We start from the raw sequence: 16,673 nt of genomic DNA on the forward strand, positions 1-16,673 counted from the left end.
ACAGTCAGCTAGCAGTCGTAGTATCCTCTTAAGGGTAGGAACCACCACTCTTTTTGGAAATCTTCAACTCTGGCTCTCAGGAATTTCTGTAATTGAAGTAACTTCAACTGCAAAATCTGGACAATCTAATAACTGTGCTGTTTGTTACATGGTTATTATGTGCCAAATACTGGGATAGCCACAGTATATGCAGATCCAATGCCAGTCCCCAAGTCACATGGCTCTCACAGTCTTAAGAGGAAGAAAAGGTATTTGATTCCCATTTTACAGATGAAGAAACTGAGTCAGAGAAGTTGTGTGATTTGCCCAAAGTCACACAGCCGTCAAGTGGTGGAGCTGGGATTAGAACCAAGGTCTGACTTCCAGGCCCATGCTTTTTTCACTAGGCTACACTGATTCTCTCTTTGGGGTGATATCAGGAGAGACTTTGAGTTTGACTTTTTCCATGAAATGAGGTTATTTTGAATAAAATATAAATTTCATTCTCAAGATGATGCTCAACTCTCTGCCACTTCATAGGTCCTGTCTTAAGGTTGCCTTTGATTTAAAGATCAGAAGAAAGGTTACCTACTGGGGAGTGCCAGGAGCCATGGGACCACTCTGAGGCATGTGCTGGTTCGAGCTATCTGCAGACAGCAGAGAGACAAAAGGCAGTGTAACTCAAAACTTAGCTACTCAAGTGGGGAAAGGAGCTTGGAACTTTTGTTCAAAATGGAGTTTGGGTCTTTCCTAAACATTTCAATTTTTCTTACTCTCCATCTCACCTCCCCTTACCATAGCTAACAGAAGGTGGCTTTAGGAGGTGGTGCACCATAAGCTCTTGGCCTGCCCTGTGGACATCCTTCTCTGTTCAAGGAGGATACTCAGGAAGAACCCGGTCTAGGTGGGCTTGAATTGATGTAGTGAGAGAGAGGAGGTGGAGCCCAAAGAGAAACAAAGACAGTAGGGGCTAGTATTTTCTTTTTGCCAACTTCAGGACTTGTAGATAATTATGCTTATCCCTAGAACAGAGAACACAGATCCTAGTGTCTGCTGTTCTTCTGTGTGAAAAAGTTTTGGCATGATGATCACCTCTGACAGTTGGCTTTATTCATTTGAATGTAAGGGTTATACAAATTTAAAACATCTCGGCAGATTGCAGTGAAAAATGATAACACTTTGGGGAAAAGCAGTCCAGCTCAACATTATTCTGCACCTTTCCAACCCCACCAGTCGTTCGTATTACTTTGGTTCCAGCCATCCCCTGCTCTCCCTTTCCTCTGGGCACAGACAATGCACTGCTGCTTTTCCTGACAGCCTCCTTTTGGGTTTTAAACAGGGAACCTTTCCTATTCTGAAAGTAGATGATATTTCTGTCAATGGAAACCATAGTTAAACAAGTGAAAAAGGATGCATTTCATCCATTTCAGGGACTGGGTTAGATGATTCTTTGGCACGATTTGCTATAATAAATAATGTACATCTGTTGTAAAAAGCTTTAAACAACTCAAATACAGGCTTCCATCTTACTACACATTTGTTTAATAAATAAGTCAAAGCCCTATTTTCAAACACTGTAGTGCAAGTGTGTACTGCTGACGTCTATTCATGTGATCAGAATCATTGTGGGAAAGCTTCTGGTGCTTACGGCATTAGCAACGGACTTGTTTCCAGTGCTATGTCTAAAGGGTTTTGATACCAGTTTACTTTTTGACATAAATTCCCCAAAGCCCTGTAATAGTTAATTGTGTATTTAGCTAGGTGGCAGAGATTTGGAAAATGGGCACCCTTGGGCTCTTAGCTAGTTTGTCTAAGCATCTTGAACACACATTGACAGATTCTCTCCTTACCTCTAAAAAGTTACTGAAGAGTAAAATATCTTCCTCATATAAAAGGCTTGCTTATCACGTATAGCTCTCCCAATCATCTCTCGCTTAGAACTCGGTCCAGGTTGCCTTTAGTTGATCAGGGTTACACAGTAGCATGATTGATCTTTTTAAAAACCAGAACATCTTTTTTCAGTGATGGTCTAAATGATGGTGTCATGAAGCCCAAAGGATTCTTTTCATACTGAGTAGGTTAAATCAATTGACTCAAGGAGTTTTGAGTCCTTTTACCCCATTTTGATTTTACTGTTACGGTCTAAACGGAAGGATTTATGTCAGTGCTCCCACTGCAAGAAGCTAGTCTAGTCTATTGTTCCATTTTTCATCCATTTAGAAATGACAGGCCCTTAAAAAAAAAAAACACCTATTAAATGATTTCTGGGAAGGGTGTTACAAGAAGGCTTTCACCCTAGGAAATATGTAGAGCTCTTCCTGTCCTGAATGTGGGACCAGAGAGGGAGATGAGGGAGAATGATGATAGGGGAAGATACCACCCTTCCAAGAATCCTTAGTGGTGCTAAAGGTAGAGGAAGAAAACCCTGAGCAAACTCTGCCCAAGCCCTATTCTATGTCCCTACTGCCAATTAGACTAGGGAGAATCTGCAGAACTGCAAGACCTAGCTGATTCTGGTTCAGGTTAAAGATTTCTTGAGACAAAAAGGGGCAGCAAGAAGATCTTCAGCAGCTGAGAGCGGCAGAGGCAGGGCTAGCAGCCAGGCGATTACGCAGGTGGTTGGCAAAGTCCATTTGGGTTTGGGAGAGGACCTGGTTAATGATGCTCTTTGGGAGCCAGCCCTGTGAAAGAAAAAAATAGTTTGAAGTCAAACTCACACCTAATAATGCTTGTCAGCTGAAGCAGAAGGTGGCTCTGGAGGAGTTTCCTCTATGATTAATGGGGCCTGGAATCCCTCTTCCTCTTTATTGATTTGTGGGGGCCTGGAATCCCTTTGACTCTACTCATGGGAAGTGCTTATGGATCCTCTTCCATGGATGGAGAGCATAAAGAGAGCATTGCTATCTGTCTCCCTGACACACCTCTCCTCCGAGCCCTGACACTTTACAAGTTGCATGTTAACTTGGGAACTTACAATGATGATAGTAATGGTGGTATTAAGTGTTACTATGTGTCAATTAGCTGGCTAGCTAAAATGCAATCAGATCAGACCCTCTGTGTGGCCCACATAGGGCTTTACAGTCTGAGGAGGAGGCAGGACGGATATTTAAACTTCGTTTTGCGAATGAGTTAACGGGCACAAAAGTCAAGTGACTTGTCCGAAACCTCATAGCCAGCAAGTGGCAGAGTCAGGATTAGAATTCAATCCTGTTCTCTCTGTTCCCTTGCCACTAGGCCATGCTACTTGGAAGTTTGGAGGGTGGGGATGAAGAGAGGGACTGCCATCTGGAATGAAAGCTGATCTTACAGATCCTTGGGGTTGCCCGATCCACCTACCTAGTTGGGATAGTGGGGGTTGGAAATGGCATCATCCCTGCCTTGTTTTCTCTCCCACTGTTCAGCAAGCACAACTTCAAGGACTTCTTTGGTTTACACCCAACTTACCTTGAGATCAATGCTGAGGAGCCAGGTCAGCTGAGTCTGAGAGGGATTTCCAGCCAGGGGCCTTAGCACCATGCAAGTAGGTCCATGCTCAGCCCTGGTAAGTGGCCAGAATCAGGATTAGCATAAGACATTATAGGGCATTAGTGGCTTGTCCTAAAAGTCATGACTTTGTTCTCTTAGCACTCTAGGAAACTTAACCTCAACTCCTTCCACTTCCCCATCCAGTCCTTCTATTTATTTCCCCAGCTTTTTAACTGCGAAGCAAACTACGCTGTTCTAGTTTAATCCTATTCATCCTAATGAGCCCTCAATGGCTGCTGCTTTGGAACCAGTTTTGTTCTCTCTCTCTTTACCCCTTTGGGAGCAGGGAGAAGAATCCCTGACGGGAGAAGGGCAGCTGAAAGGAAGGATATAGATGAAGAGCTGGGAGCTTTTCGAAGAGTCAATTCCCTTAATAATAATAATAATGTTGGTATTTGTTAAGCGCTTACTATGTGCCGAGCACTGTTCTAAGCGCTGGGGGAGATACAGGGGAATCAGGTTGTCCCACGTGAGGCTCACAGATAATCCCCATTTTACAGATGAGGTGACTGAGGCACAGAGAAGTTAAGTGACTTGCCCACAGTCACACAGCTGACAAGTGGCAGAGCCGGGATTCAAACTCATGACCTCTGTCTCCCAAGCCCGTGCTCTTTCCACTGAGCCACGCTGCTTCCCTTAACATTTCCTGAACGTCCCCCAAATGTGTATGACAACTTATTAGGTAACACTGCGGGGGGGAGGGAGAGGGGTGCCTGGTGATGTCAATCAGTCCAGGACTTTTGTTGAGCACTTACTGTGTGCAGAGCACTGTACTAAGTGCTTGGGAAAGAATAACATGACAACTTTGGTAGACACGATACCTGCCCACAAAGAGCTTACCTGACATAACCGTTCTGCTCCGGCATTGCATCATAGTTGGTAGCCATGCCCGCCAACACACAGTTGGAGCCTCTGCGTTTGGCACAGCGGACACTCACGAAGTCCCGAGGCCCCACTATGTTGCCCGGGGTCTCAGCAGCAGTTTCGTGGGTGATGACTGTGTCCTTCCCAATCTTCTGTAGGACCTGCCCAGTCAAGAGAGAAATTAAGTTCCCCAAGTACTCTTTGGATGGCATATTCCGGCACTTATTACAGTGTTCTACAGTAAGTGCTCAGTAAATACCACTGATCAATCAGTGGTATTTATTGAGAGCTTACAATGTACAGAGTGCTGTACTAAGAACTTGGGAGAGCACAATAGAATTAGCAGACACGTTCCCTGCCCATAACGAGCATACAGTAGTCATCTTCTTGATGATGCCAATGATGACTACTCCTACGTCTTTGCGGTAGCCAGTCTCCCCTGAAACTATCTCTGGCCCTCACTCCTCCCATTTTAAACTTCCACATGCACCCCGACACCGCCCCCCCACAACTCCTGCATTCCCCTCTCACCTTGATTTCTTTGACATTGGGGTTCCAGTCGCCCATCTGCTCCATGCGCTCTACCAGTTCCTCGTAGAGTATCTGCATGGGCTGATCCACTACCACCTCTAGTCGGAAAACTTTGCCCACATCCGGGAGCACCTTACTCAATACTTTGTCCCCATTCTTCTGTGGAGGGAGGGAATAGAAATCACTCTGGGATCATGGCCTCCCTTGGGCACTCAGAACCAGGCTGGAAGTATGGGGCTTTCGGGGAGAGCACTCCAGAACAGCGTGGCTTAGTGGAAAGAGCACGGGCCTGGGAGTCACAGGTCATGGGTTCTAATTCTGACTCTGCTACTTAGCTGTGTGATTTTGGGCAAGTCACTTCTCTGTGCCTCAGTTACCTCATCTGTAAAATGGGGATTAAGTGTGTGAGCCCCACGTGGGATAACCTGATTACCTTGTATCTATCCCAGCACTTAGAACACATAGAACGCTTGGCACATTGTAAGCGTTTAACCAATACCATCATCATCATTAACAAGGAAAAAGGGTCCTATGGCTGATTCTGATTTGCTGAGTCAACATTCCTGGTATCCCCACAAAGAATGGAGGAGAATCATTCATGCCCCTTCTTGCCTCCCAGGAATAGTGGTGAGGAGGACTGGAGTCATTCGTGAGGAGCCACTGCTGTACTTAAAAGGCAAGTTCTCAGTCACCCAATGATGAGGTGTCTCTACTCATCACCAAACATGTGAGAGTCCACCTCAACCTCCACAGTGGCAGGAGTGGCCAGGTCTGTCGTTCTGCAACTATTCAGGTAATTCAAGTGAAACCTCACCTTACCCAAATTATCCGATTATGTTATGGAACCTGATCTTTCAAAAGACCGGCCTCTTGATTACCACTTTGGCCAAACGAAATTGTCGCCCCATGTTGGAAGTCCTAACTCTGGGCATCAGGAGAAGCTTACTGGGCTGGTGGAGGATAAGGGCAGAGTTGGGAGCATTAAGTAACCTGCCACCAGTGGAGAATACAATAGAATTAGCAGACACGTTCCCTGCCTGTAAAGTGACTTCCTCATTTGGCTTTGCTTCACCACCTAGAGAATGGGAATAACCTTTGAGAACTGTTTCATAGGGTTCTAAGGGGGATGGGTGGGGAAGGATGGATACAGGAAGAAAGAGGAGCAGAGGACTCCCAGCCTCACATCCCTACCCGTTGGGTCTCACTCTTCCAGCCATCCTGGTTGCTGAGAATGCCCAAGGCCTTCTGCAAGGCCTCCTCTCCCTGTTGTAAATAGGCCATGTCCTGATCACTGCAGAGGCTCTCTTCCAGCCGGGAACCTGGTGGAAACAAGATGTAACTTGGAGTTTCTCCAGTATGCTCGATGGTTCTGTTTCCATGATTCCTTGGATCTCCCAGACCCTCTGACCTCTCTCATAGGCCCCCAACTCCAGCCCACACCCTTGTTCCTAGGCACCTACTGTACCCTATCACCTTTTAAAGACCGTAGGTAGCCCCCACCCCCGTGCCTGCCTGGACAGTGCTGTCACAATGGCACAGACTCTCGGGCTGCTGAGCCGAGATGCCAGTTCTCAAAATGCTGATATTATTAAAGAAACGGTATCGAGCCTGTGCAGGAGTGGGAGCCAGGGTTCAGGCTGTCTCTGAGCAGGGAGAACCCCCAAACCAACATCTCATTCTCAGGGCCAGAAGTCACTCTGCCCCTCTCCCCCTCCTCCCTGCTGCTCCCTGTCCTTGCCTGGAAACCTTTTTCTGTGTTGGGCAGCTTTGGGCCTTAGGCACTTACTGATAAGGGAGCTCCGGCGCCGGACTTGGGAGATCCACTTGCTGGGCCCAGGACCCCCAAATACTCTCCATTTCAGCTCCTGGCTGATGGCCACTAATGCTTGTTGCCTCAGACCTGTGAGGACAGAGAGAGGGTAGGGAAGAGAGGGTTTTGTGGAGACAGAATAAGAAAGGGTGAATGAGAGCTGCCAGGTGGTTAGGTAGGGGAACAGGGCCTCAGAGAGAAGAAGTGAGGGTAGGGGTTGCATTTTTTCCTTATTTTAGAATCCCAGAGCCCTAGAGTAGACCTGCGTACTCCCAGCAGCCCTAAACAATGTTTTGACTATTAATATTGGCCTGGTGCTAATGCATCTGACAAGGCAAAACACAGTTTGGCAGATCAGTAAAATCTGGTAATTGTAAATCTTGAGAGGGAGTTTTAACCACCACTGGAACAGATTAGAAAGAACATGGGCCTGGGAGTCAGAGGTTCTGGGTCCTAATCCTTGGTCTGCACACCACTTGCTTGCTGTGTGACCTTGGGTAAGTCAGTTAATTGTATTTATTGAATGCTTACTTGTGCAGAGCTATACTAGGCACTTGGAAGACTATAATATAACAGTTGGTAGACACATTCCCAGCCCACCATGAGTTTACAGACTAGAAGGAGCTTACAGTCTAAAAGGGAACTTACAGTCTTCTTACAGAAGTTCTTACAGAACCTCTCTGTGCCTCAGTTTTCTCATCTGCAAAATGGAGATTCAGTGCCTCTTCACCCTCTCACTTAGACCTGCAGAACAGAGACTGTCCAACTTGAATATTTTGGACCTACCCCTAGCGCTTAGTACAGTAATAATAATAAGCTAGCTAATAATAATAAGCTAGTTCTTGCCTAGTGGAAAGAACAAGACCAGGGAGTTAGAGGTCCTGGGTTCCAGTCCCAACTCTGCCACATGTCTGTTGGGTGACCTTGGGCGAGTCATTTAACTTCTCAGTGCCTCTGTTACTTCATTTGTAAAATGGGGATTAAGACTGTGAGCCCCCGTGGGACAGGGACCGTGTCCAACCTGATTACCTTGGATCTTCCTCAGCGCTTAGAACAGTGCTTGACATATAGTAAGTGCTTAACAAGTACCATAATTATTAATAATAGTCTCCATGTAAATGTATTAGAGTGTCGGGACTCTCAGACTTAGAGATTCCTTCAGCCTTAGTTCACATTATTTAAGTGGTTGTAGAGGCTCTCCACTGAATTTACAGCCCTTCCATAAGACCAGGATCCTATGAAGGGAGACAACCAGCAGGTTCAAAAAGAAGCTAAGGCGACTCTCACTCCTTGTGAGGGCAAGCAGAGAGCAGAGGAAGCTGTATTCAGTGATGTGCTTTTTGGCTGATGTAGCTTCCTCAGAGGGCTCTGCCAGAACTGGACAGATGCTAAAAATGTATTGAACTGAATGGCTGCAATCAGCTATGCATCAGCCAGTGGAGGACATGGAGGACTGCAAACGCTCACACAACGTTTCGACAGGGAGGGCTCCTGGAAACGTAGCTGAGGAGGAGAATGAAATACTTAACGTGGCCCAATTTTCCTCCTTGCTGTGGTGGCTGTAGGACATCCCCATGGCTTCTTCTAAGAGCCACATGGAAAAAGCAAGCCTGTCATGCCATAAAAAAGGGCACCTCAAGACAAGTAGGTAGCTGCAGAGAACACCCATTAGACTTGGGTTCCTTTCTCTTTTCCCAGAAGAATGTCCTGCCCAGGCCCTGCCAGAACAGGAAGAAGCAAAAAGACTTGAGAGAAAAGCAGGAACTAGGGAGAGAGTGGCTGGATTCCGGAGTTGCAGGAAACTATCGCAGCTTTACTCACTCCCCAGGGGCCTTCTCACCTGTCATGTTGTGCAGGTGCCTATAGGAGATCCCAGCACACAGCTTAAAGGTCGCCAACAGCATCGTTTCCCCAGAGTGGTGTCTGGTCCCGCCGAGATGTCTCCTAATGGCGCTTTTCCTCTTGCTCCTGGTCTTTGGCGTCTGTGACTGGATCCTTCAACTGCTGCTTAGCTTCTCTTCAACCTGCCCCTTAAATTCCCCAGCTGAAGGCTGCTGCTCTATCATGGGGAGATAACGAGGCCATTACTCACTACAGCAAGGGATGGGGCAAGGACAGAGGCATTGCCTCACAGACTTAGCGGCAGGGCTGCGGGGGGGAGCCCAGCAGGGGAGAGAGGAGGAGGAAGAGGTGTTTGGGATCAAGGCAACAAGAGGAACGAGGCCCCCACAGATGTGCAGTGGAGAAAGCAAGTTTTAACTGTAGACTTCTTGGCTCTGGCTCTCTTTGGGCCTTAGCTTCCACCACTGGACCTCCACCCCCTTCTCCCCCCATCCCCTCTACACCCTCTCCCTCGGAGAACTCATTCACTCGTATGCCTTCAACTACCACCTCTTTGCGGATGATACCCAAATCTACATCTCCCAGCCCTGATCTCTCCCTCTCTGCAGTCTCACATTTTCCCCTGCCCTCAAGACATGTCTACTTGCATGTCCCAGTGTCACCTCAAATTTTACATGCCTTAAACAGAACTCCTTATCTTCCCAGCTGTGTCTGTCCATCTCCGGACTTTCCCATCAGACGGCACCACCATCCTTCCCGTCTCACAAGCCGGCAATCTTGACATTGTCCTCGACTCCTCTCCTTCATTCAACTCACATGTTCAATCCATCACTAAATCCTGCCGGTTCAGCCTTCCCAACATCGCTAAGATCCACCCTTTCCTCTCCACCCAACCCGCACCACATTAGTCCAAGCATTTATCCTATCCCGCCTTGATTGTTTTATCAGCCTTCTTGCTGGCCTCCCTGCCTCACTCCACTGCCAGGATCATTTTTCTACAAAAACGTTCAGGATGTGATACCCACTCCTCAAGAACCTCCAGTAGTTGCCCCCCCACCACCTCCGTGTTAAACAGAAATCCTCACCAATGGCTTTAAAGCACTCAATCACCTTGTCCCCCACTACCTCACCTTGCTACTCTACTGCTATGACCCAGCCCACACATTTTGTTCATCTAATTCTAACCTCCTCACTTAACCTCGATCTCATCTAGCTCACTGCCGACCTCAGCCTCTGTCCTGGAATGCCCTGCCTCTTCTTATCTTACAGACAATTACTCTCCCCACCTTCAAAGCCTTATTGAAGGCACATCTCTTCCAAGAGGCCTTCTCTGACTAAGCCATCCTTTCCCCTTCTCCTACCTGCTTCTGTATCTCCCTGACTTGTATTTATTCATCTCCCGTCCCAGCCCCTCAGCACTTAAGTACTTATTTGTAATTTTTTTTATATTAATGTTTGTTTCCCCTCTAGACTATAACCTCGCTGTGGGCAGGGAATGTCTATTTTGCTATATTGTACTCTCCCAAGTTGTTAGTACAGTGCTCTGCACACAGAAAGCGTTCAACAAATATGACTGATTGACTCCCCTTGAAGCTTTGCTTAGGGTTTGGACCAGCCAGACTTAGAGTGCCCTGTGTTTGAAAGGAAGAGCTCTAACTTGCACAGGTCGATCCCTTTGTTATGCCTTCCCTTCTGTGCCCCAAAGGATGGGGTTGTATCCTTTGGGCTGGAGCCAGTTTTGGGTTTTGGTTTTTTTTTTGTTTTCTTTTACACAGTACTCATTAAGCACTTACTTTGTACCAGGCACTGTACTAAGCATTAGAATAGAAACAAGGTAGGGAAGTTGGACGCAGTCCCTGTTCTGCATGGAATTCACAGTCTAGGAGGGAGGAGGATTTAATCCCTATTTTACAGATGAAGTGTAGAGAAGTTAAGTGACTTGCCCCAAGTCGCACAGCAGACAAGTGGGTGAGCGAGGATTAGAACCCAGGCCCTCTGCTAGGCTCATGCTCTTTCCACTAGGCAATGGTGCTTTCCCATTCAAGAAAATTCACAGGGCTTCTGTAAGCCAGCTGTGGAGAGAGAACTGTCTCATTTCCTTCTCAAAAGAATTAATATGGGAGTCCAAGAGACCAATGCCCTGTAGACCGAGAGCTCATTGTGCGCAGGGACTTTCTCTTTTTATTGCTGTATTGTACTTTCCCAAGCATTTAGTACAGCGCTCTGCACACAGTAAGTGCTCAATAAATATGATCAAATGAATGAATGAGAGACAAATCCAGGAGATTAAAGAGGCTCTATTTTTCCAGCTGTCCTCCTTATGGTTTGTAGGGGATGCTCTCTCAGAAGCCTGGAGCAACCTATAGCCCAGAAACATCCTAGTTAAAGTAGCAAGAGCATTCTTGGACAGTCGACCACACTTGGCCGCAATTAGCCCCCAGTGTGCCCGAAAACTGGGGCAGTGGGGCTGAGGGAAGGTGTGGAGTAAGTTTCCCTATGACCTTCCTCAATACTATACACAGTTCAAAGGGCCCCTCTTAAGTGGCAAGGAGACCTGGTTGGGGACAAGCCCTCCGACCTGGTATTAGTTGATGTTCACTTCCACTGGCTATCGGGGGAAGAGTGTAGGCCCATCTGGGCCCAACCCCCAGGAGAGGAGGTTATTACAGTATCCACTCTTCAGATAACGCTCAAGGTCCCGCTAATACTATCCTGTGGTGAATTATGGCTCCGGGACTCGGAGCCGGGATGGGGGGAGGAAACTGGAAATGGACACGTTCTGCGTTTTCTGACGTCAGCGCCCACAATCAGTCCGTGGAGACAGGGGAGGGGTGTAGGCATGTGGGTGACCTTCCACTGCTTGCCAACAGGCCAAGGCTCCTCAAGCTTACACTGTTAACCCCATGGGGCCCACTGGGGGATCAAAGAACCCTATTCTGCAGCTTCCTGAGTCACCTTCCCATGCAGAATAACTGCCCAATGTTATAGGCTCAGTGTAAGGTTGGGGGGAGGGAGGAGTATCAGGACTGACTCTTACTAGCAGAGGGTTCAGGAGGGATGGTGCTTGCTTTAGGCTGAGCAGGCTCTCAGAGTTGAGCTAGTAGTATAGCTGGCAATCAGAAAACCAAGTGAAATGGTGTGGAAAGATTCTGGGCCTGGCCCAAGTTATGACTCCATCCCGGCTCTGAGTCCTGGAATCATATATCACCACAGGATAGTATTAGCGGGACCTTGAGCATTATCTCAAGAGTGGATCCTGTAATAACCTCCTCTCCAGCTGGGCCTACACCCTTCCTCTGCCACTTGTCTGCTCTGTGACCTAGGGCAAGTCACAATTTATCTGTGTCTCAGTTCCCTCATCTGCAAAATGAGGATTAAAACTGTGAGCACTATGGGACAGGGACTAGAATGTGTCAAACCTGATCAGCTTATATTTACTCCAGCACCTAGTACAGTGCCTGACACATAGTAAGCACTTAAATACCATAAAAAAAGTGGGCTCTTCTTTTTGCTCTGGACAAAACTAAAAGGCAATGTACCTTAAACACCTCAGGGATACGGCCACAGGAAGAGAAAGAGCTGGAGATAGGAATTCCCCAGTGTTAAGGGGGAAAAAAGGGAAGTGGGGAGAGAGGCAAAGCCTATGGAGAAGAGAAAAGGGTGGACCGGATGCGGGAGTAGAGTCATCCTCCATTTTGGCGATGATGCCCTTGACATTGAGGCTACATCTGTAAGCATGACTATCTTTAAGAAAGCATCTTTTGCACATTTGGTCCTTGAAACGAACAGTAGTGCACCTTTCTGCCCTTTGCCGTTCAAGTGAGCATGGCTTAGACTCCAGTAATTAAGAGGGCAAGGGTATTTCGTACTGCCAGAAGGATATACTGTTTTTGCCATAGTGGTGCTGGTTTGCTCTGAGTCATCCATGTCCTCTCTCTGCCCGGTTGCATTCATTGTAAGATGGCTGGTAAGGAAAATGGGTGCAGTCTGACTACAGAATCTCAACAGCAGCAGTCACTAATGCACCCTCACCCATTTTGTAAACCACTGTTGATTACAGTACTCAGAGGAACTGAGTAAGGATCAAAAGAGAGAGAGAATCTTTTCCACTTCTGAGGAAAATCAAAGAAAGAGCAATGGGTGTAAGTAATCTAGGAGGGAAGGAGAACCAAAGAGAAATAGGCTGTGTCTTGAAGGTGGGAATCATGCTTTGAAAAACTCCAGAAAAATGCCACTCTCAGGTAGGTACTTAACTTTTGAAGCTGCTGAAGTACTTTGGTGCAGCTCCCTGTGGTTCCTTGGTACACTGGTGATGTCAGGCATAAATGTCTTCTTTCCAGTACCAAAGCCATGCATCTGACAGTCCCAGGAAACAGGGAAAAACCCCAAGTGAGCAGCCTATTTAAGGTTGCTCTGGGGAGCCTCAGTCCTCCCTGGTTAGGGGTGGGAAAGACAAGGGCGAAGAGAGGAGGACCAAATATGAGGGAAAGGATCCTACTGGAGGAAGCAAATGGTCTATTGAAATTTTGGGCCAGGCCCCAGGAGAAAGAAGAGAGTGGTTGGCAATGGGGTAGTAGGGAGATGAGCTTCTTGGAGGTAGGAAAGTGTCAACCAACTCTATTGTACTGTACTTTCCCCAGTGCTCAGTACAGTGCTCTGCACATAGTAAATGCTCGATAAATACTATTAAATTGCAGAGGCCTGGGAAAGATTGGTTCCTGGCCCCAGTAGCTGAGTCCGGCACCGATCTCCCGCCGCCCCGCCAGCTTTCCGGCAGCACGGGTTGCTAGCAGCGGGAGCCCAGCCTTAACTCACAGGGTTTCCAGAGCAACAGCAATTGAGGCCACTTACTACCACTAGGTCTAGGAGTGTGGCAGGGAGTGCTGAGTGACTAGATGAGAGGGAGGAGGAAGAAAGAGGAAGATAAGGTAGGTAAGAGAGAGGAGGCAGAAAGGGAGCGAGAGACAGAGGGAAAAGGAGGAAAAAAGCAAACGCCCGGGAGAAGAGGCCCAGAGAGAGACGACCATTTCCTGCCCAGGCAATCCAGCGTGGCCAAGGGGCTGGACAGGTAGGGATATTTAGGTACCGATAAACTGGGCTCCATCTTGTATGCTAGTGTCTCACAGCCTATAGATGAGACGGGCTGACTTGTTAGGCCACGGGAACGGGGACTGGGGCCACTGAGGGGTAAAAAGCATTGCAGTGTATTTCATTCTACAAGGGTTATGTGTACACACATGTGCACATGTGTATGGGTGTGTAAATGTATTAGATGAAAAACTTTCTGAAGGTTGCTAAATTCCTTGGGGGCAGGGATTATGCTTGATATGCTTACTGTATGATTCCAAGAGCACAGTACAGTGCTCCGCACAGGTAGGTGATGAACAAATGAATCTGTGACCTTGGACAAGTCACTTAACTTCTCTGTGCCTCAGTTACCTCATCTGTAAAATGGGGATTGAGACGGGTGAGCCCCACATGAGATAAGAGACTGTGTCCAACCCAATTTACTTGTATCCACCCAGAACTTATTACCGTGCATGGCACATAGTAAGTGCTTAACAAATACCATAATTATGATGTCTCTTCCATATTATGGAAGTTACTGCAGCCCCTAGTTCAATACCCAGACCCAGGCATGAGACACTCCATGATTGGCTGTTGGACCTAATTCTCTGCGGGCATTACCAGTTGCGCATGTGACTTTATTTGTATCTGGGTGACTTCCCCCGCCCCCTGCATCCTATCCTCGTGGTCCTTTGGCCATGGGAGACAGTCCAGCTCCACTCCTGCCAGCGCTAAGGAGGGGAACGGGTCAAGCAAGACCCTCCCCTCCCCTCACGTCTCAAGTTTAAGGCCCACTGGCACCGTGCCATTCTTTGCTTCCCTCCTTTGTCCCTGCTAGACTGTTCCTGCCACTCAAGTAACGGGCCCAACCCAGAATGAGCAGATTGGCGGCAACTTGCCTGCTCTTTTTCTTCTTTCCAGGTACCAGAGGAGACCAAGCCCCCCACCCCCCTATAGCCAGAATCCAGTTCTCCATCTTTGCCGAGCTGCCATGAATCTCACCTGTGGGTCGGAAGCTGGCAACTGGGAGCTGCCCGCAGTGGCGGTGACTGCTATCTTCTGCCTGGTGTGCCTGCTGCATCTCTCCGCCTTCCTGTATGCCCTCTGCTGCCAGCGCCTCGGTCCGGCCAGGCTTCCCAGCCCCCCGCTCTGTGAAGAGAATGAGGAGGCCACCTTCCACCCTTCCTCCCCTCTGCCTAACGCCTCCAGCGGCCGTCCAGACACCCCTAGCCTGGGAATCCTCCCACGCTGGGCACCGTAAGGGCGCTTGGATCCAATGGGCCCGGCCAAGGCTCCGAGGTGGATTCTGTAGATCTCTAGCCATCGGAGAGCCTGGCATCGACCTTGGAAGGAAACCACAGCTCAGGCTCAGAGGGTGAGCAAACTATCTGGCAATCCTAGAAGTGTGGGTAGGTGGGAGGGGGGAGAAGGGAGGGACAAGGGAGGAAGGGGAAATAGCTGACCCAAGGCAGTTAGGTAGCCATGCTGGAACTGAAGTATTGGACAGGAGAAGGAAAGGAAATGGCTATAAGGGATCAGCTGGCCCTGGGCAGAACAGGGAGGAAGAATGGGGAGGAACGTGAAGGCCTTCCCCTTGAGCTTAGCTTCAAGGGCAGCAGCTCCAAGGGAAGCAGACAAATGACTCCACCAAGACAGCATGGTGCAAGGGAAACCTGCCTGACTCCAGCTTATCTTCTTTTTGCAGGGTGGACAGAAGCACGAGCTAGCATCAACTGACCTGAACGGCCCACCTGATCCTGCAGCACCCAGCGCCTGAGAATCGTCAGGAGCTGAAAACAAGCTCTGTCTTGGAGCCCATTAGAGAACGGTAGAGAGCAAGGATATGCTATTACCCACCCTCCTGGCCAAAGAGATATTCCTGGAGCTGCTACATCCCCTGATAGGTCAGCATTTTCATTAGTAAATAAATTACTGTCCATGAAACTGCTTCTTCTGAGACAAAGGGAAACGTGTGGTTAGATTTTTTGTTTCATACTGTAAGTACAGCATTTAAGAGAACGTAGGAGAGGAAGCAAGGCCTAGTGGAAAGAGAAAGGACCTAGGTGCTGATCCTAACTCTATCCCTTGCCTATTATGTGACCCTGGGCAAGTCACTTAACTGTACCTCAGTATCCTCCTCTGAAACATCGGGGTTCAATACTGGTTTCCCTCCTACTTAGACCATGAGCCCTGTGTGGGGCAGGGGCTCTATCTGACCTGATGATCTCTACTCCAGGGCTTGATACATAGTAAGAACTTAAATATCAAATTAATAATAAAAATCATTGTGGTATTTGGTTAAGTGCTTACTGTGTATCAAGCCCCGTTCTAAGCACTGGGGAAGATATGAGACAATCAGGTCAGAAATGATCCCTGTCTCACACAGTCACAATCTAAGTAGGAGGGGGGTGGGTACTGAATTTCTACTGTAGGGATGAGTTAAATGAAGCACAGAGAAGTTAAATGACTTGCCCAAGGTCACACAGGAGGCATGTGGCAGACCTGGGATTAGAACCCAGGTCCTCTGGTTCCCAGGTCCGTGCCTTTCCCACTAGGCCACCCTATTAGGAGTACACAACTGTCCTTCCTTCCAATCTCTGATTCTGAGTCCTTACGCCATAACACACATTCCAGTCTTTTTCCTCACATTCCTTTATTCCCATCCTGTCAGCAATGACACCTCCCCGGGGATACTGCTGTTAGATCAATTTAAAACGCAGGCTCACAGTGAAACACACAGGGGTCATCTCCCAGGAATCCTGATAAATGTTAAACTCCAGGAGTTTGGTAGTCATTCCTATTTGGAAGTAGACTGTCCTTAAAAGGAGAATTGATAAAGGATACCTGAACATAAGTGTTTGGCTCTGGCCTCGCTGGGCAAGGATTCCGCAAAACTGTATTCACTAAGGGCAGAAGAGGAACTTCCAATTCAACTCCCACTGCTCCAGAGTAAATCATGGTTCTTCTGTACACTTGGTGGTTCTGGCCAGATCTTGTGAGATCACGGAGCCCAGCCCTCCAGACAAAACCTGGGTGGCCTGAGTGGTGGGGCCAC

General features: G+C 48.0%; 2 protein-coding genes across 3 annotated transcripts in view; one reads left to right on the top strand and one right to left on the bottom strand.

Moving 5' to 3' along the window:
* Positions 1-15,587, top strand: part of ASH2L (ASH2 like, histone lysine methyltransferase complex subunit) — a 34,295-nt gene extending 18,708 nt beyond the window's left edge. The window contains exons 16-17 of the transcript XR_003759672.2: positions 14,540-14,993; positions 15,324-15,587. The gene's annotated coding sequence lies outside the window, so the exon portion shown is untranslated. The remainder of the gene's footprint in view (positions 1-14,539; positions 14,994-15,323) is intronic.
* On the bottom strand, positions 1,068-8,740 carry STAR (steroidogenic acute regulatory protein). Of its 2 annotated transcripts, none has more exons than XM_007661080.4 (7): positions 8,550-8,740; positions 6,686-6,799; positions 6,091-6,218; positions 4,900-5,055; positions 4,345-4,529; positions 3,424-3,517; positions 1,068-2,660 (listed from the first exon to the last, which is right to left on the bottom strand). In XM_007661080.4, exons 1-7 carry the CDS (start codon positions 8,611-8,613, stop codon positions 2,544-2,546), a joined length of 858 nt encoding a protein of 285 aa, XP_007659270.1. In that variant the 5' UTR covers positions 8,614-8,740; the 3' UTR covers positions 1,068-2,543. The 2 variants fall into 2 exon arrangements, with proteins under 2 accessions (XP_007659270.1, XP_001519505.2); XM_001519455.6 differs by having other exon boundaries at positions 4,900-5,058; positions 8,550-8,739.
* Positions 15,588-16,673: the final 1,086 nt, after the last annotated feature.

The sequence above is a fragment of the Ornithorhynchus anatinus genome, chromosome 5 (assembly GCF_004115215.2).
Source record: "Ornithorhynchus anatinus isolate Pmale09 chromosome 5, mOrnAna1.pri.v4, whole genome shotgun sequence".
Taxonomy (NCBI): domain Eukaryota; kingdom Metazoa; phylum Chordata; class Mammalia; order Monotremata; family Ornithorhynchidae; genus Ornithorhynchus; species Ornithorhynchus anatinus.

What these genes read in the sequence shown, in the direction of transcription:
- STAR (XM_001519455.6), bottom strand. Translation starts at nt 8,613, where the DNA reads ATGCTGTTGGCGACCTTTAAGCTGTGTGCTGGGATCTCCTATAGGCAC. An exon ending in GGAAGAGTGAGACCCAACGG is followed by an intron (nt 5,059 to 6,090) that starts GTAGGGATGTGA and finishes CTCCCTCCACAG; the next exon opens with AAGAATGGGGACAAAGTATT. An exon ending in GAGCAGAACGGTTATGTCAG is followed by an intron (nt 3,518 to 4,344) that starts GTAAGCTCTTTG and finishes GCCACTTACCAG; the next exon opens with GGCTGAGCATGGACCTACTT.